The sequence below is a fragment of the Molossus molossus genome, unplaced genomic scaffold (assembly GCF_014108415.1).
Source record: "Molossus molossus isolate mMolMol1 unplaced genomic scaffold, mMolMol1.p scaffold_m16_p_4, whole genome shotgun sequence".
Taxonomy (NCBI): Eukaryota; Metazoa; Chordata; class Mammalia; order Chiroptera; family Molossidae; genus Molossus; species Molossus molossus.
Window position 1 is genome coordinate 23,575,786 of NW_023425377.1, and position 19,857 is coordinate 23,595,642.

General features: G+C 48.3%; 1 protein-coding gene across 1 annotated transcript in view; it reads right to left on the minus strand.

Moving 5' to 3' along the window:
* AFAP1L1 (actin filament associated protein 1 like 1) overlaps window positions 1-13,548 on the minus strand; it is a 62,861-nt gene extending 49,313 nt beyond the window's left edge. Inside the window, exon 1 of the mRNA XM_036240313.1 lies at window positions 13,500-13,548. Coding sequence (XP_036096206.1) covers window positions 13,500-13,515 — 16 coding nt within the window. The 5' untranslated portion in view covers window positions 13,516-13,548. The remainder of the gene's footprint in view (window positions 1-13,499) is intronic.
* Window positions 13,549-19,857: the final 6,309 nt, after the last annotated feature.

Genomic DNA, 19,857 nt, shown 5'->3' on the forward strand with positions numbered 1-19,857 from the left:
CAGTTTCTGATACATACCAAGTTGACTATTTTTGTTAACCCTCATCCAAGGATATTTTTTTCACTGATTTTTAGATAAAGTGGAAGGGAGGGAGGGAGGGAGGGAAAGAGAGAGAGAGAAAGAGAGAGATAGAGATTGAGAGAGAGAGAGAGAGAGAGAGAGAGAGAGAGAGAGAGAGACATCAATGTGAGAGATAGATCGATTTACTACCTCCTGCACGACCCCATCCAGGGCCAGGGATCAAACCTGCAACCCAGGTACATGCCCTTGACTAGGAATCGAACCCGTGACCCTTTGGTCTGAAGACCGATGCTCTAACTGCTGAGCCAAACCGGCTAGGGGAATTTTTGCTACTTACAATTTCTCCTACTCACTACTTGTCCTTTGAGAGTTGGTTTAGATACCACTTCCTCCAGGTAGCCCATCCTGCTTTCCTGGACAGGTGAGGCCATCCTGTTACACCCTTCAGAGCAGATGACTTGTTCAATGTTCTTCTCCATTAAGCTGTGAACCCATGAGGGCAGAGATGGTGCCTAATTTAGTATCTGCCAGGACTGCCCAGCGCCCCGCACAGTAATGGTACAGAACAGGTGACTGCGGAGGGATTAACTGACAACGCAGAATTCAGAGGAAGGACCCCAGGCTAGGGAGGGGGCTGTAAATCCTGCCGATGACAACTGTCTCCAAGAGCAGAAGGGCCCCTGTGGGTGGCTGGGAGGAGGGAGGGGTAGCATGGGCCACTGGGGGCTCTGGAGGGCAGAAATCTGAATGAGAAGAGACAGATGTCCCTTCAAAGAGTTTAATCAGTACAGTGGAGAGTTGAGACACTGGGTGACTGGGGCAAAAAACACCCAGAATCAAAACTGGAACTTGCCCTCCCTAGCCCAGTGACCCCAGGCAAGTGACGCCACCTCATTTTTCTCACTGGTGAACATGAGAACTAGGATAACGGGAGCACTCACCTCAGAGGGGTGGTGAGCAGAAGGGGAGATACTGTGTACAGTGTGAAGCACTGTGCCAAGCACACAGGAGTCCCTCTGTAAAGTCTGGTTTTTACTATTGATGTTGTTGGCGGTCACAGGGGATTCAAGCATCACCCAGGGGTTAGCCTGAATGGTCCAGGTGGGAGGCTAAAAGTCAGGCTCAGAATGACCACGCTGACTGCTGCCCAGATAAGAGGTCCCTCCCTCCCTTCCTCCCTTCCCCTCACCTGCCAAAGCCTCCCAGTGCTAGCCCTGGATTTGGTTCCGGGCCCGGCACCCAGGAATCCGGGTCCTCGGGAGCCCAGCCATCCTGCGGCAAACCCTGCCTCCAGATTAGAGGTGGGGATCACGAAAATGATGGTCGAAGTTCCTGGGAATGAAGGTCTTGAGTCTTGAGAACCCCAGACAACTGTCTCCTCTGCTCTTCCATTAGACCAACAATTCTACACAATTAACGCTACTGAAAACGGACAGAATGTGAAGTTTTTTCTCTCCTTGTTCTTAACTGAAACATGAAGGTGAGTTAATCTTGTACAATCTGCTGCTCACCTGCAGTATTTGCTACAGCTCCTAACTGGCCACCTCTTTCCAGTCGCTCCCTTTCTACTCTGAAGTGAGCTCACTCTTGGCTTTGATAATTTCCCCCAATGGCAGTCCTTAGCATTACCCCCTCCTGCTCACACCTCATCGAGACCTCCCCAGGGCAAGACACCAGTTTCCTTTGTGACCGAGGTGATGAAAGAGCTCCACAGGCTGCATGACTCCCTGTGGCTCATCCCCAGTTCCTTTGTAATTCCATCCTTTGCATGGGCAGGGAGGGGAGAAGCCCGGGAAAGTGTTACAGAGAGAACGTGGATTCCATTCTAATTCATTAAAAGAAAGGCGATCATTTACAAACCTGCATTTTAAGCATTAGCTTTTTTTTTTAATTGAATGCTTCCCAGTGCTGAGTGCTTCCCTTGCAGGAATTCAGCTATCCCCCGTGGGCAGGCAGGAGATTGCTATCTCCAGTATTAGCCGGAGAAACTCAGACTTGGGGGAAGGAGTAGAACTGTGATTCAAACCCCGGCAATCTGACACCACAGCCAGTGCACTCAGCTCCTACATTATGCTGCCTCTATTATTAGTTACAAATCGAGCAACACCGCAATCCGGGGACTGGGGCACGCCCGGTTAGGGACCTGGAGGAGAAGGCCCCTCTCTTGGGAAGGACTTCAGAGGTTCCATTTAACCTCTACCTGCTTCTCCAGTCTGCACGCTGACCTGGTTCGCACCCGCAGCACCCTTATGTGCCTTCCTTGCATTCTGCCACTTCCTCCACCTGGAATGTCAGCTTCTGAGGTTCCTGGCTATAAAGTGCCCCTTAAGCCCTCTGGTCTTTTATGTATTCTCTTTGATGGACAAAGACCAGGTATGACCTCATGTCACAGGCACTGGTCCACGTCTTCCTTTCTCCGCCTCACTAGGAGATTCTAGGGTACAAGGGCCCTGAGTTTCTCCTCTGTAACCCCTCACAGTTGCACCTAGTTGCTGGCTAGCGGTGAGGAAACACCACCGCTCCATCTCTCTGGCTTCCCAGCACACTCCTAGATCAGTTTTCTTCCTGGTTCAAGTGGAACTAAAAAGAGGCCCTTGGTTTCACATCAGCTGGATCTGCTCTCAGCAAACCCTTCAACGAGAATGGGCAGGAAGAATAAATATTTATTCTACAAATGAATAAATCTGATTCCATCTTCAAAAGAAAGCTTTAGTATAAATTATCATAATTTCTCCATTCTTAGATGCCACTGATTTTAAGATGGTGTAGCTATTAAAAACAGCTTTTTGGAAAAAACACACAGAAAAAAGAACAAATTAATATATCAGTTAAAGCTATGGTCTGATTTGTTTTCAAATTATAAGAGAACATTTATTTAGAAAGTTATAGAGGTGGTAGAAGTGAGTCGATGGGCTGCATAGACTTTGGAAACAAGTTACAGAAGCAAAAGAAGCTTAGAAGAGAGGAAAGCAAAGGTATGTGCCTGGGGGGAGGAAGCGAGGAAGGGAAAGGCCCCAGCGTGCTCCAGAGGGGGCGCGCCAGGCATATTCTGATTAAAAAAAAAGATCGACGCTTCTTTCTCACATCAACGTTTCTATCTCCCTTTCCCTTCCTCTCGCTCTAAAAAAAAACCAATAAAAACATTTAAAAAAAATGTCTTGGTATCATTGAAATTTTAAAAATACGGTCCAATTCAATTTTTATTTTCTTCTCTTGGCTCTGTTGGTCTCAGATAAAAGGCTCCCAAACCTTGACCAAAGCACTGTGAAGCATGGGCAGGTATCGGCAATGCATCCTGGCCAAATCCCAGTCCTGACTCCCCGTGGGCTGCTGGGTCAGTGAGGGCATGTCCTGGCCACGCGTGCACTAGTGGCAGCTCTGAGGCCCCCAGATCAGTGGACAGGTGTTTCTCCCCGCAGAGCTATGTCTGTGCTCTACTGATACATTATCTTATGATACATTAGTGGTTCTGTCGAAAGCCAACTGGGAGTTGGTCAATTGACCTTAGGCAGGATGCCGCCCACTGAGCCTCAGTTTCCCCAGTTGTAAAATGAGGGGCCTAGGATTTGATAGGTGGTTTTCAAATGCTGTTCTGATGCGGCTATGGGGTCTGTGACGCTCCCTCAGGGGCTGCCTTGGGAGCAGGAGGGATGGAGTGGGCTGTACTCAGTGTTCTCGTCTCTACTTCACCCAAAGCGGCTCTGTTGCTTAACATTTTGTTTGCAAAGGGATTCTGGGGCTAAAAGTAGTTTGAAAAACACTGGCAAATGGCATTTTTCCAACACTACTCTTGTATGGTCTAAGGACAGTGCTTCATTCCTCAGTCTGGACACACCCTCAGAATCCTACTTACCGCGGTGCTCCATGCAGACACTCCCAACTCTGCATTCTAATCCAGGGATTGGCAAACTTGTTCTTTAAAGGACTTGATAGCACACATTTTAAGGTTCGCAGGCCATAACATGACCACTGTTGCAGCTACTCACCTCTGCCCTCGTAGTGAGAAAGCAGCCATAGACAACGCGTAATGAATGGGCATGGCGTGTTCCAATAAAACTTTATTTACAAAAAGGCTAAAAGAGGTGGCAGGCTAAATTTGGTCCATAGGCTGAGGTGTGCAGATCTCTGAACTATAATACTTTGACCTGACAGGTGAAGAAACTGAAGGGGGAATTCAAGGAACTAGGTTTGGTTGGGGTCCCCATTTTCCGGGCAGTGAGGGCAAGTTCACCCCCCTGCACTGCACGCTTCACCAGGACTCCTACCCTAGGACTACACAGTTGAGGGAATGGTGCCTGGAAAAGACACACTTCTCCCTCTCAGGAGATCAGTTTTCCCAGGTCCTTAGAGGGCTATAAAAAGCCTGAGCGCCTCTTGCGGGACATGCTGTCAGAGCTGGAATGAATGCAATGTGTTGCCACATTCTGCCCCCCTGCAGCCTGACAGCTGTGTCAGGGAAAAGAATCTTGCCTGGCTGGCTCTGCACCTCCACCTCGACCCGGGTGTGGTTGGGATTCCCAAGCAGAATTTTAGATGGAGGACAAACCCTGCCTGAGCCCACTTGGGACAGCCTCTTTGTTAATTCTAGGAGGGTAGAGCTTCTTGAATTCTAACCACCAGAACTCCTAGGGCCACGGCAGTAACGTGACGGGTGAGAAATCGAACTCACTGGCAGCTGCCTGGCCCCACTGTTCAGATCCCTTTTCCCTCCCATTTCTTGGCGGCCTCCCTGCCCCCACCTTGAAATGTTAACCTGGTAAGTCCTGTGGCTTATCTAAGGAGGAATGACTCCAACATTCATGGAGAAGCAGTGGAGAGCAATAGGAAAGAAGTTAGGTTTGGAGGTTGGCAGGGTGGGTAAATAAACCTCTCTAGCCCTTAGTTTCTTTATCTGTAAAATGGGGAAATGTAAATATATATAATTAAATTTATAACTATATATAAAAATTTGTAATTATGTAATGAAAAGAAATAATAGGAAATAACTTTAAAATGCGACAGGGGACAAAGTCACATTAAAATTCCCATTGAATTCCTTTGGGGGGATAGAAGGAAGGAAAATATCACAAATATCAAAAACTTCAAAGTCTATGTATTCACACACTGACACGAGCCACAGACATTTCTCCACAGGGGCTGTACTTATTAGCCTCCTACAGAACCAGATTTTGCCCCAAACTATAAAACTTTTAATACAAAACTGTGTTTATATGTTTATAATTCATATGCACGCCCTACCTGTGAGTTTAGAAAATGGAAGCTACACACTGTACAGACACTCTGATCTCATAGCTGTAGGCAGCATTTTTTGGATGGAATTTCTCCCCCAATAAAATTAATGGCATATTTTATGGACATAAAGGCTAAACTGCCTCAACTTCATGCTTGTTGAGAGGATTAAATGGCTCAACGTACACATGTAAACTGCTCGAGTCACGGTGAGCACTCATTGGTTGTTATTATTAAACATCTGCTATGTGTTAGACACTGGAAATGAGATGGAAAGACAGCTTCAGACCGTAGGACTCATATATACATAAAGGAGGCATTTCAGTTCGTGCAGTGAAATCTTCTCAAAGAGGGTGGAGGTAACCTGAAGGCAGAGAGGAGGTCGAAGGGGGATGGGAAGAATGTCCACTTCACTCAGCTGTCCACTTCATATGACTTTTGCCAGAGTTGAGAGAAGCCACAGAAGAGAAGCGCAGGCTGGAAAGGTCCCCAGAGAGATGGTTTTAGTGGTCAATTATCTGCTGAATGTTCTTCCCACTGCCCAGGTTCCTTCTTGCCCATCGCAACCCCTCAGTGAACTGCTGAGTGAGAGCATGTGTGATCACCAGAGGTTGCCAGGTTCTGAACAAAGCACGCCACGACGCTCAACATGCCTGACACTACGCCAAAATGGGCAGAACTGGCGAATGTGAAGATGCTTCTAAAAGTTAAAAGCTTTAAGAAAATGTATGTTCTCATATTGCAGAAGCACATGGCTGAGCCAGGGCTAGGATGTAGGATTTCTACTTCCATGTCCAGCTCCATTTCTGGCGCTGTGTGCTGGAACATTGATTGGGGTTTGTCTTCTCAAGCTAGAGTTCATATAGCCTGTGGCAGAGTCTATGGCAGAGAGCAGGGTGGGGTAGGGCAGAAGCCTCCAGATAAACACAGTGCATCTCTGGACCACTGCACAAAGATTTTGGGGCAGGAGTGTGTTCATATATATTATGAACTATAAGAGAAAAGTTGCTTGGCTTTTTAAAGACACAATGAAACATTTCAGAAGGCTATTTTGGGTAGCAGACCCAGGCCCCAGAGTCCCACTTGGTAGAAAGTGTGAAAGGCGGTGCTAGAGTGAGAATCAGGGAATCCAGGAAGGTGTCTGAGCAGGGTCAAGGGTCGTGATAAAAGCAGTGCATTAGAACAATGAGTACATCAGACTCATCGTAGGCTCCACAGGAGATGATTCTGAACCTAGCTGGATTTAAGAACCACTGCCGTAGACAAATTAGGAGTGGTCCTTAAGGCAGGCTGGAGAAGGCGAGAGTAGAAAGAGGAAGCTCCTGTAGGAGATGACCGGATATAGGAGAGAAGCCATCCAAGATACATTTTTTGGTAAAAGTCCCTAGGATTTGGAGTCTTATTGTATAAAGGAAGAAGCCAAAGGAAACGATGAATAAGGATGAAGTTTACGTTCCTGTCCCTAGGATGAAAATCATTGAAATGGAGAATCCTGAAGCTTAGAGTGGCCATATCCAATTTCCATTCTGTGAATTTTTTTTTCTTTTACTTATTCGTCACCTCAACAGACATTTTTTGAGCACCTACTGTGCGCCAAGCATTACACTGGATGCTGAGGAAAGAGCTGTGGACAGGTGAGAAGGGCCCTGCCCTCACAGACCTCACGTTAACAGCTAATTCAACCCACGATTAATTGTAATTGTGAAGGTGGCAACCAATGAGAAATACAGGGTGCTAGGAGTACCTTAAAAGGGAGATGTAGCTTGGGAGACTGGGAAAGATTGCCTTGAGGAAGTAATGTTGGAGCTGGTTGCTAAGGATAAGTAGGAGTTAGCCAGGCGAAGCTACAAAGCGTGAGGAGAGCCCACAGTAAGAGATGGACAGGGGCCCAAAGTTAGTTGGTGACAGACAGGGCAGGACCTTGGGGGGCCCCACAAGAATCAGTGTCTATTTCTTAAGAACGTTGGGAAACTCGTGGAGGGTGTGAGCATGATCAGATCTGTAGTTTTAAATAACTGTCTTTAATTCCATCAGGCCCTCTTCCCAAATTCCATCCAACGCAGAGATACTCATAAATCCATTAAAATAATGTATAATTAAATAAACGATGAATGCTTTAGGTTGAAGTATATATTCCTAGAAATCCTGTTCTCTGTAATTTGCAAAAGGGCCACGTCTATGGAAACATCGTGAATATTAAGTGACAGCTGTTCTTGACCTAGGTATTACTGTGGTCCCCATAGGAGCCATCCTGTGTCTTCTCTGATTTGTGGCCATTCAAACTCTGCTTCATGATGTCCCTGGGCAAGTCCAGTTCTACTATTGAATACCTCTTTTCATTTGTATGCTTCTCCTAGATTAAGCCCAAACTAAGCCTCTGTTTAACCTCTTGAGTAGCTTTCTGGAGAGTCTATGACCTCTTTTACAGGACTGACCCCATGTCCCCCTTCACATTTAGTCTCGCTCACAAACAGCCCCGTTTCCTTCAGTAGCGCCTCACGTGGCTGTGCTGTTAGCAGAGCAAGAGAAACAGGAAGGGTCATCTGATTAGGTGGTGAATAAAATGAGTTCAGAACTGGGTCACTGGGAGATGGAGTGGACCTCCGCATGGAAATGTACTGCAGGCAGTAGGTGAAGCGGGAGAACCTCATGGCTGGAGCTGCATATGGAGAGTCCCCTCCCGAGGGGCTGGTTCTCCACAGGAGTGAGCTAGAGAGTGGGCCAAGGCACTGGGGAGAAAAAAGGAAAGAGAGGGACAAGAGCCAACAAAGAAGAAAAAGCAAGTGAGCCACAGGATCATGTGGGACATAACAGTTAGTAAGCACCCACCATGGGCCAGGCACCTGGTGCTGGGCAAATGTGATGCATTTCAGTCCCTCAGGGCTGGGTGTCATTCTTGCTGCCTTACAGACGGAGGAACAAGATTTAGCTGGGTCACTTGCCTTAGGCTATGTGCATGTATAGCAGTTGGACTGGGGGATGAGAGAGGCATTCCTGGAGGGATGGAGCAGTGGTTATTTAACCTAGACTTATTTGATTCCCAAATCCGTGCTTCTCCTATCTCTGCAAAGTTGGAGGATACATTTAGAAAAAAGTAGAGGGTCAACAGAGCTACAGAGAAGTCTAGGAGGTGAGACTTGGTGTAGGTGAAGGTTAGACAAAATGGAAACCATTTGTAACCCCTGAGAGTGATTGGAAGTGAGACCGAAGGGAATGAAAGAGTGTGTGGGAAGGAACAGGAAGCTGTGAGTGCCGACCATTTATTCGAGCAATTTGGTCAGGAAAGGAAGGAGGAAACTGTTCAGGGGTGGCGGGAGTATGTGTGTACATGGGATTAATTTTTTGTTCAGTTGCAAATTTTTTTTAAAGGGTAAGAAGGGTATGAGAAGCTGATGGTATCCAAAAACAGGATTGTTTATCCAAACCAAAGATCAGAATGGAATAATGATATGCTTTTGGCAGAGGGTGGGGAGGGAGGAACTTATTTGGCAGGGTGCTCACCCACGTGAGAAGCGGGGCTTGAAACTGATATTTGAGGGAGAGGCAGAAAAAAACCCTAGCTAAAATGGACAAGCCAAAACACCAGGGAGGCTGAGGGAGACAATGAAATGGAAGAGGTGCCCAGGGACCAGCAGAAGCCTACAGGGAGAGAGTGAGCTTAAATGCCACAGCCCCACATGACTACATACTCCTACTGCAGAGTGTGGCTAAAATCCAAGTCATCGTATCTGATAAATATAACATTGATCATTTATTGAATATTTCCTAACTGCTAGCTTTTCCCATGACACTCCAAATGAAATGAAACTGGAGTTCAGAGAAATTAAGTAATTTACCCGATTCATACAAGATCACACATCTAGAAAGTTGCAGTCAAACTCAAACCCCGTGTGTCCATTCTCTGACCCACTCAATTCCGCTGAGCCGCCAGGCTCTTGAAAGTGACCTCACAGAACATGTTTGGATGGAAAAGATGAACACAGATGAGGCTTCCTTTCAGGACAGGGAACTGACAGAGTGGTGGAGAGGATGAACCTAGAGTCAGGGAAGAGGTATGGGAATTCACAGCCATGGGGACAGGCTCATCGAAGGAGTGGCTACAGGCTGCTTGGTCAATGGAAGCTGTGGGCAGGGAAGACATGGCTTTCCCAGTAATCTCAAAGCTGGTCCAACCGAGGGCACGACGTGATTAGAATGGGTTCTTCCATCATCTCCTGAATAATAAAACTTTCATTTAATGAAAAGCAGAGTTTCAAATTACGTCTTGAGTTGCCCAGCAGACAATATGATTTCCCAGACAATCTAGATTGCAGCAAAAGAAACTCCTATCTTGGGTTGAGTTCGATGGGTTGAAAAAGAACTAGTTGTGAAGTGGAAAGGAACCTTGGGGAAATTAATGACTTCATAGGAGTCTTAATTGGACATTAAGAAGGCATATTAAAAAATCAGAGAAAATTTGGACCAAAGACTTTAAAGAGAAGATGGCTTGAGAAGACTGGGAAGTTCACAAGAGAAAAATTGTGAAGACACAACCACAGTCAGTAGGCACGAATATACAGAACAAATATGAGAAAATGGACACTCAGAGATGTCAGTCGGATAGTGGTCCAGTTAATGGATTTGGATTTCCAAGGGACAAGCACCACAGAGAAGCACCAGGTCACAGAGAAGGTCATGGCAGGCCCCTGTCTCTGAGTTGTACAAAAGCTGACCAACTCACTACTTCAAGACAAAGTAGGGACTCAAAAAGTATCAGCAGAGTCAGACCAGCATGTGGAGGGAGCAAGCAGAGTTCTATAAAGCAATTTTATTATGTTAAATCTTATTTTAAAAGATTGTAATTATTACAGTAGCTAGCATTTTTTTGAATGGGTTCCATGTGCTAGGCATTGTTTGAAGTATTCTTCATGCACTTAATATACAACCCAAGAAACATGTATTATCAGTATCCATATTTTATCCTCATGTAAGGATAAGTTAATTACTTGTCCTGTAGAAGGTGGTGTCTATAGTGAAGGGGTTACCTTTACCAATGGCTGATTCTCTTTGTATGATATTCATGAATTGGGAAATCCTGCTAGAACGAATTTCATTATAATATAGTGGTTTTGAAGTCTATTACTACATGAATCCTGCTTTGCTCATGGAAAGACACAGTTACTGTTAGAAGAGAAGTCCTACTTCCCAGATTTGTTTCCATTCTCCAGTCAGTTGACTCATGCTGTAACGGCTGCTGAAGATCTGAACAGTACAGCCGGGCAGGATGGAGGTGCCAGGGCTTGTAGCAGGATTTGTTGTCCAAGCCCTGCTCTGGGGCTTGCACAGGTTAGCGGCCACCATGGAGGCGGTCAGAGGCAAGCTTAAGCTCAGGACTTTCGTTCTGACCCAGCTCTGTTTCTCTCATGGCGCATGACTTTGCAAGTTCATGTCAGTGACTTAGCCCCTGCTGTTATGGAGTGGGTGGTATCTCCCCACCCAATTCATATATTGAAGCCTTAACTCCCAATGTGACTGTATCTGGAGACAGGGCTTTTAGGGAGGTATTTAAGGTTAAAAGAGGTCCTAAGGGTGGGGCCCTAGTCCCCTAAGACTGGTGTCCTTTCTAGAAGAGGAAGAGACATAGGAGCGTTCTCTCTCCATGTATGCAGAGAAGCCATGTGAGGGTACAGTGAGAAGGCGGCTGTCTACAAGCGCAGGAAAAAGGTCTCCCCAGAAACCAACCCCGATGGCATCTTGGTCTTAGACTCCAGCCTCCTGAATGGTGAGAAAATAAATGTTTGCTGTTTAAGCCATCCAGCCTATGGTATTTTGTTATGGCAATCCTAGCTGTCGAATATACCTGCTAAGCCTGCTTTCCTATGACGTGGGGATTAATGATAGGACCTGACCATAGCCCCCATCCCATTCCTTGTTCCAAGAATAGCCATGTAAAAAGCTGAGCATGTGCCTGGTGCACAGTGAGAGCTTGATGATTTCAGTTGTTATTGTTACTAATACCGAAGTGTAGTTTCCACCATAGTATCCGACCACACCCACATGGTAGGTATGGGGTGGAAACGAGACCTGCACTTCTGAAACCTTTCTTGACAACGGAAGAGTATGCACACCGTGCCCCCCCCCCCGCCCCCGCCGGGACAGAGGTATAAGAAATGTCTGCTGCAATGATTTTCCAAGTCTCATGTTTTTTCTTAAAAACACATACAGATTGTGAATTCTAATTAATAGTGTCACGTTTTGGCTTTAATTCATAAAGTGTTTGCAATAATTTATCACGGCAGACAACTACAACTAAGGATCTAGACAGATAACTGGGTCCTGTGTGCCCCGACTACTTTTCTGGCATTTTGCAAAAGCCTTTACAAGTCACAAAGAACTGTTCTGATGTGAGGACTTAGTAATCATTCTGTTTTGTAAAACATCAGCATTGCAATGGACCTGAGGTGCACTGTGAAGTATGTTTCATATTACGAATGAACTAACTGAACCAGTGTTAGTGAGCTCCTACTGTGCGCCAGGCAGTGTCAGCAGAGAGCCCACACAGGCCTTCCCCGCCTTCGGAGCGCACAGCAGGGCAGGGGAGATATGCTAACAGGTAGATGGATCACTAACTTAGTTATGGCACACTGCGGCGAGAACTGGGAAGGAGAAGGACAGTAGCCTTGGCAAGCCTGCAGTGGGGGAGAGGATCAGAGCCCCAGAATATTCTGAGTCCTAACAGATTCCTGGAAGTCCTGCTTCTTGGGAAGAGTGCTCCGGAGGCAACCTTCTGAAGTAAAGCATCAGTTACTACATATTTATACTTGATCTTAGCCAAAAGGCCAAGAAGCGACTGTTTATCGAGCATTTAAAACGAAGTGAATTATTGCCACCTTTGGTGTGTTTGAGGAGGACATAGCCTGCTTTCCACAATTCTGGGTAGGCTAGTTATGAATTTTTATACTGGGGACCAAACAGGGTGGGATTTGACAATTTGTGGGGGGTAATGGGGTGGGGAACAGTGCTTTACTTTAGATGTATGACGTGGGAAGTGGGGACAGAGGACTGAGGGACATTAGAGGTGCCTCTGTCTCTTTCTCCTCCCTGGTGAGTGTGGGTACTCTGCAGACTCATCTAGGAGTCAGTTAAGAGTGAGAACTGCTTTATAAATCTTGAACTGGGAGCCAGGGGTCCTCTCTAGCCCCCTGGACTCTGGCTTTATCTGTCACAGGAGTGCAGGGGAGGTTACTCTGACCCTTGCTCTCACACCCATCCCTGCCCAGTGTCCTCCTAATTGCTTCCACACCCCTGGTCACTGCCTCCCCCCCGGTGACCTCAGCACAGCAAACAGGCAGATGGAGGAAGGGTGTAAGATTATTATAGGGAGGGGGGAGAATTTTCCATTAACAACAACAATAACAAGAACAATAATGCTTCTTTTGTTGGCACCACACTCACCAATTTACCGAGTGTATTCACACCTGTGATCTCTTTGGATCCCAGAGATGGGGGTTTAGGACCCTGGTGTCTCAGCCTGAGACACAGTCCCCATGTCCAAGCAGGCCACTTCTTTACAGACACATGCTTGGAGATGTCTAGGCCTTTTAAGCCCAGCCCCCCATGAACGCTGCTCTCTTCTCTCATCTCAGTTCCAATTTCTGCACACCCCCACCACTACTGTGAAATTTCTATCCAATACACTCATCTCCTGACAGTTCAGGCGGGAAGGTGGCCTGGGAGACTATCTAGTCCTACCTTGTCACTGGCCCAGAGGGCAGAAGGGACTGGGCTAAGGTCACACAGCTTGTCAGGAAGAGACCGGGGCTCAGACACGCACAGGCTCCTGTTCTTTCTCCTCCCTGTGTCCTCAGGCTGCAGGCTTCCGTCCCTGGGGCTTCTCCCCAAGCGCACAGTGGGGTCTAAACAAGTCGGGGTGTTTCTGGACTGCAACCTGTTAACTTTCTTGTACCCTTCCTGAGGGGGTTGGGGTGGAAAAGCTCACTGGACTCAGGAATCTGGTGGGGGATTCTTTTACCAAGTTAAGAATCTGAGTGTACGGAACTTTGGTTTTACGCACTGGAGGCCACTCAGCCCCGGGACGAACAGACACCCGGCTGCCCAGGGCAGAGAGGCACCTGCACACACAGCCCCAGGACTTCCAACCCCCAACGCCGCCCCACGATCCCCTCTCCCTCCCCTCTGGCCTCCCCTTCGCCGGCTCTTCCCCTCCCCGCCCCGCGCGGCAACAAGTGCGGCCGCTCGGCTCCTCTTACCCCGGCCTCGGTCCATGGCGCCCGCCGGTCGCGGGGCGCGCGGCGCAGGTTGCGGTGGCTCCGGCGGGGCTGGCGCCGGCGGGCGCGCCGCGTTCTGAGTCGGCCCCGCGGGAGCGCCCTCCGCGCGTCCCCTCCCCCAGACAGGATGCTCGCGGCTCCCCCGCCCGCCCGCCCTCCACGCCTCTCCCGGAATAGACCCGGAGCGCCGCGCCCCTGGGCCGGGGCCGGCGTCCCCGGCCCCGCACACGCCCGTGCCACGCCCTGCCGGCCGCACGCCCTCCACGCCCCTCCCGCGGGGCCGCAGGACTCCTTTCCGGTTGCCGCGCGCTCGTTCCCGCGCCGCGCGTCCCGCTCCCGCCCGGCCCAAAGCGGTGTCAGCTCTGCTTGCTCTCCGTTAGGGACGGGGGGCTCACCATCGCATCCCCGGCCCATGCACCGTCAGATTGCCCAGACTGTTAGAGCGTGTTTCTCCCCCCGCGCGACGGGACCAAACCTCCCTCCCTGCAGCTGCCACCCATTTCCTGGCTTGGGGTTTATCGTCTTTAGTCGACAGGTCTTTTCTGAGCAACTTGTCGCGCCAGACAGTGCACCGGGTGCCATGCTCGTGTCAGTAACGGTGTGAAAGAGGAGTGAAGTAATAATAATAAAAAACAATACCGCATGCAAAGGCAGCGAGACAAGGAAGGGCCTGAGAAAGAGCATCCTGCAATTTCCTGGACTGGGATTTTTTTCTCCATTGCTTTTAACGGGCAGTTTGAAATGAACGTTGGCTTTGCAAAATTGCACGGGTAGTTTGTTTCGTGTGCCTGTGAGCACTCAGAGGAAATGTGGTGTAATGAAAACACAAAAGCCCCAAACAATGGGAATTGAGCCTGAAACTTGTGTGTGAGTTCTTGCTCTCCTAGTTTCTAAATGTATAATATTCAGTTTATGAGGCTCACTTGCTCATCGGTGCTGGGGGAAACCTCATACTGACCTCACAAGAGTGTTCACAGGGCAAATGAAATGATGATACAAACCCATGTTGTAAACCATAAATGGCTATAAAAATGTGAGCCATTATTATTTTCCAAGTTCCTCTTTGTTCCTGCCCACGTTTCCAATTGGAAAAGGTCAGTTACATTCTAAAGCAGACAACCAACAGTATACAAGTGGATGAAGTTCCCAAAGTTCACTGTTTGAACTTTGAAACACTTGGAATTAAGGCTATAAATTGTAGTTAAGTTCCCAGGCTAGCCTGTTAATACTTTTAAAAACATAATATTTCATTTGAAGTAATTTAAAAAATTGAGAACGTAACTATTGTGAAAACAGATGGAGGCTTGGGTAGATTAACTCTCAGAAATTTTCAGGAACTTTGGAGGTTTATCAGAGAACTGGAAAAGAAAAGTCAAAAGGGATAAGAAGGATTTATATGTATCTGTAGAAGAATCTATGGAATGGATGAAAGGACCCGAGGTCTGGGAAAGATGTAAAAACCGGAGAATTTGGTCTATGCCCAGTTCTAAGGATTAAGGAAAAGATTTGCCCTGAGATTAGTGGTTTTGGTTTAGATAATTACCCATAGTGTCCACTGGGTGGCACTGTTGACTAAATTGACTACAGCTTGGTTGTTGTCAGGAAAACTGAAAGATGGACGAGAAGGCTACTTGCGGGTTTTGGACAAGGAATAATTGTGTGTGTGTGTGTGTTTCTGTACTTTTCTTTTAACAAAGTTCTATAGTTACCCTAAAAGCTATACCCACTTTTCATCGTTCACTTAGGAATATTTATTGCACTCTTTGTAAGTTTCTATCGGGAGAACTAACACTTAGGAATCATCTCCAAGGAATTTATAATCTAGGAAATAAATATGTACAAAATAATTTAATTACAAATTATTATGTGAAAAGCACCAGAGTGGAGATAAAGTGCTTTTTGAATTCATCAAGACAAAGCAAGACTTTCTTACTGAGCACGGCGGCAGTGCTGGGAGGCAGACGTTTGGGTGAGCCTGCATTGAGGAGATAGCGTTACAGGCCGAGAACACGGTGAGCGCCGAGGCAGACAGCTGCAGGATATGTCTGCAGTGCCGTTTGGTTTGGCCGACTGTGGGGTGCGGGGGGAAGCACCGGTTTCCCCTCCCCTTCCCATTTCCCTGTTAGAGTACAACTGTCTAGAAAGGAGTTTTAGGATCTGTCTCCTATCTCCCCTTTCCTCCTCACTCCGAACCAAGGCTCCCAGGTTTGTCTGGTGCCTGTCGGAAGAATTCTGTGTGAGGAGCTTCAGCTCTGAAGAATAGATATCAAATTCGGTCCCAGCGAACAATTCCAGGAAGAAAGCTCTCAGCTCCCTCACGCTCCCAGTCTTGTGAAAACAAACGATACTCTCCAGTCTCATTCTTAGCTTATCAGGTGGAACTGGGAAGCCCTGGGAAAGGAACATTTGGAGGCTAAAGGTTCTTTATCCCAGTGAGGCAAACATACTCTAGCCTTCTAACTTGTCACCATGCCCCGGGTCTGCGTCCACCCTGGCCACCAGAGTGACCATTCCATGATCCCAATCAGATCCCCCTTAAAATATGCAATGGCTCCCTCTTGTCCTCAGTGTAGAGTCCAAATTCCTTATTGTGGTATTTAGGGTGTCTTCTTCACTGAACTCCAACCCACCGTTCCTCAGGGTAGACAAGCACTGATCTCAGGAGACCTTGGGAAGAGGAAGAAAAACCACAGGTTGGGGGTTTAAATCTGGACTGTTGAGCTGACCCTTGTCACTGTGTGACTCAGTTCTTCCATTGGGTCGTCAGTATAGAGTTTCCTCCTCCTCTTGCCTCTCCCTGGTGCTCAGATTGCAAGCACTGCAGGGGTGGGTGCTGTGTCTTACTTCTGGATCCTCAGCACAGTGCCTGCACCTAGTAAGTGGTCATGTCCTGTGGAGAGAGTCAGTGAATAAATGCTCAAGCGCTCAGGAGGTTTCAGTGAATGCGTGTGTCATGGAGGGGTTCACTTAGCCTCTGGGATTATTTATTTGTTTATTTATTTGCAGAGGGAAATTACATTGCACTGAGGTGTTCTGTGAGCATTGCCTGTGCTTTCCACCTTCTTTGTAAGCTGCTGTAGACTGCAGTCCAGCCCACCGGGCTTCTCCTCCGCTCGGGGCCCCTCTCCCGAGCTCCTTTGTGCAGAGTGAGCCCCAGAGCCCCTTACTCGAATGTCTGCTCAATGCTGGTCGGTGGATGAAAACCTCTCTTGTTCCACTCAGCACAATGTTGCCATTATAGCCCCTATCCAGGGAAATGACACATGCCTGCTGGTCCACCCTGGGCCCTGGAAAGCAGATAGAGATCTGAGTGGCTGCTGCCGGGAGAGGGAGTTTCACAGATGGATGAAAACCCCTCCTTTTGTCATACCTGCAGTTTCTGTCAGGGCAGGGGCTCCTACCTGCACCCAGGCTGCAGGCCTTAGCTTCAGTGGCCAACAGAGCCCACTGCACTGGTTGTGTCTGGAGGAAAAGGAGCTCCTGTTTTTATGCCCAAATGCTGCACAAAGCCCACCCACTCCTTTTGGTCCTTCCTCCAGAGCTGCATAAATGAGGCTCACAGAATGAAGTGCCTCCAGGGTCAGGCAGGGGAGGTGTGTGTGAGCTGGCCAGGGGCGCAGTGGGGACAGTGGCACAGCAGGACACTCTTGTCCCAGTGGAAAGGCCAGTAACCAGTGTGGCCAGTGGGATGTTCAGAAGTGGCCTGAAGTGGCCAGATGTTCAGACTTGTTAGGAGAATCCATAAATCAAGATTTTAGTGTAAAATCTCTTTTGACGTAAAAATGCTGGTAACTAATACCAATAGATTTAAAACATTGCAAGAGCCGACTAAAACACCCCTGTGGGCTTAACCTGGCCTACAGCTTCCCCATGTGGAACCCTGAGGGAAATTGTGGACCCAGGATATCTGTGCAGCTGGTGCCTCCATCCCGAGGGCTGAGCTAATGCCCAGCCCTTACCAGCTCCGCTCTGCAGGGCTGGGCCGCACACCCATTTCCGCGGTAGGCATCAGGCTGACACCAGGCTGCAGAGGTCCAAAGTGAATTTCTTAAACCCGAAACTAGAGAAACTTCAGAGCCAAGAGGAGCCTGAGAGATTAGCCAGTCTGCTGCTTTCATTCGTCAGATGAGGAAACTGAGGCCCAAAGAGGAAAAAGTCTTGCCTGAAATCACACAAGAAACTTCGGGGCAGAACCAGGAGTGGTGCCCAGAGCCCCAGACTTGGTGACACCAGAACCATACTTTTCCTGCCCCCACAAGTGTCACTCTCTTTAGTATGTGGGACACAAAGATCATGACTTTGCATTGAGGTAGATCTGAGGTTGGTACCCAGTTAAAAGCATGATCTCCAACCTCTCTGAACCCAGACGCCTCATCTAAAAATCGGGGCTATGCCCTGGCCAGTTTGGCTCAGTGTTTGGAGCATCAGCCTGGGGACCAGAGAGTCCCGGGTTTGGTTCCCACTAAGGGCATGTACCTCGGTTGCAGTTTGTCCCCACCCTGGTTGGGGTTGTGTGGGTGGCAGCCACTCAGTGTGTCTCTCTCACATCGATGTTTCTCTCTCTCTTCTCCCTTCTGTCCCTCCCATTCTATCTGAAGATAAATGTCAAAATGTCCTCGGGTGAGGATAAAGATTTTTAAAAAATTAAAAAAAATAGCCCTGGCCAGTTTGGCTCAGCGGTTAGAGCGTCAGCCTGCGGTCCGGAGAGACCCGGGTTCGGTTCCCGCTAAGGGCACGTACTTCGGTTGCAGTTTGTCCCCGGCCCTGGTTGGTCGTGTGGGTGGCAGCCACTCGATGTGTCCCTTCACGTCGATGTTTCTCTCTCTCTCTCTCTCCCCCTTCCTCTCTCTCCCTCCCACTCTATCTGTACAAAAAATGGAAAAATATCCTCGGATGAGGATAAAAAAAAAAAAAAATTTAAAAAAATAAAATAAAATAAAAATCGGGGCCTCCCTCGATAGCATCTCCCTCATACGGTGGCGGTGAGGCTTAAATCCCCCACGTACATACGTACGTACGTAGGTAGAGTGCTTGGGGCCTTCCTGGCACAGACGCAGTGCTCTCCAAATCCCTATGTAGGGAGGAGTTCTTGTGCAGAGGCCAAGTGCACGGGCTTTGGGGTGAGACAGCCCTGAGTTCAGGTTCACCTGTACCACATACAGCTGTGAAACCTTGAATGAACCACTGGTTAGAGGCTCAATTTCCACATCTGTGACATGAGGGTAAAAGCAGTGTCCAGAGGATCAGATGAGACATGCTAAGTACTTAGCGCAGGGCCCGACCCCCTGCCGGAAGTGTGAGTGACTACTGTAATCAAGGTGGGTTTCCTCTGAAGACACCAGATGCTTATGGAAATAGTAAGGGCTACCGAAATCCCAGCCACACACCCAGGCTGCCCCCTGCAGGGTCCATTTTGATTCTGCCAGGTTCCCCCTTCTCTGCAGAAACACCTGCTAGCGCTATTATTTTGTCAGGAGGGCACATTGCTTAGGACAATTTCTCCTGATCCAGGTGGGCTAGACTCTGTGGGCTAGAGAGACAGTCGCACTTCTTTTGTATGACAATTCTTTATCCACAAAAGGGCTTTGGGAACACAAAGACTGTTGGGTCCAGGCCTGAGAAGCACTTTTCAGTGACCGAGGCAGATTTTGATCTCTTCATATGTGTTTGCTTGGCTGCCCTGGTGAGTCTTACTTCTCATCCCATGATCCCTCTGGGCGCTGCCTGCACTGTGCAAACTGTCATCACTCCCCCGCACGCGGACAGCAGAGGTATGCGGGGAGACTCCCCTGTCAGCGTTAATCCACTCTGGAAGCCGGTGTGTTTTTCTTTCTTTCTTCTTTTTAATCCTCACCTGAGGACATTTTTCCATTTTTTGTTCAGATAGAGTGGGAGGGAGAGAGAGGAAGAGAAAGAGAGAGAGAAACATCGATGTGAAAGGGACATATCGAGTGGCTGCCCCAACCAGGGCCGGGGACGAGTCGCAACCAGGGTATGTGCCCTTAGCGGGAACCGAACCCAGGTCTCTCCGGACCGCAGGCCGACGCTCTGACCGCTGAGCCAAACCGGCCAGGGCGCCAGTGTGTTTTTCATGACTCCTTTGGTGGCAAGTGACAGAATCACAACTCAAAGCAGCTTAAACAAAACGGGACTTTATTTGCTCTGAGGGTGTCAGGGAAGTCGAGAGGGTGAAGTTGACTCTAAGGCGAGCTCAGATCAGCAGGAAGGCAAACAGAGCAGTTGCTACTTTCTCTCAGTCTCCCACCTTCCTCTGTCGCGTCTTCACCTTCACATAGTCCCTTCCAGCCTGGCTGGGGCCTCACCTGTCCAGGCCTGTATG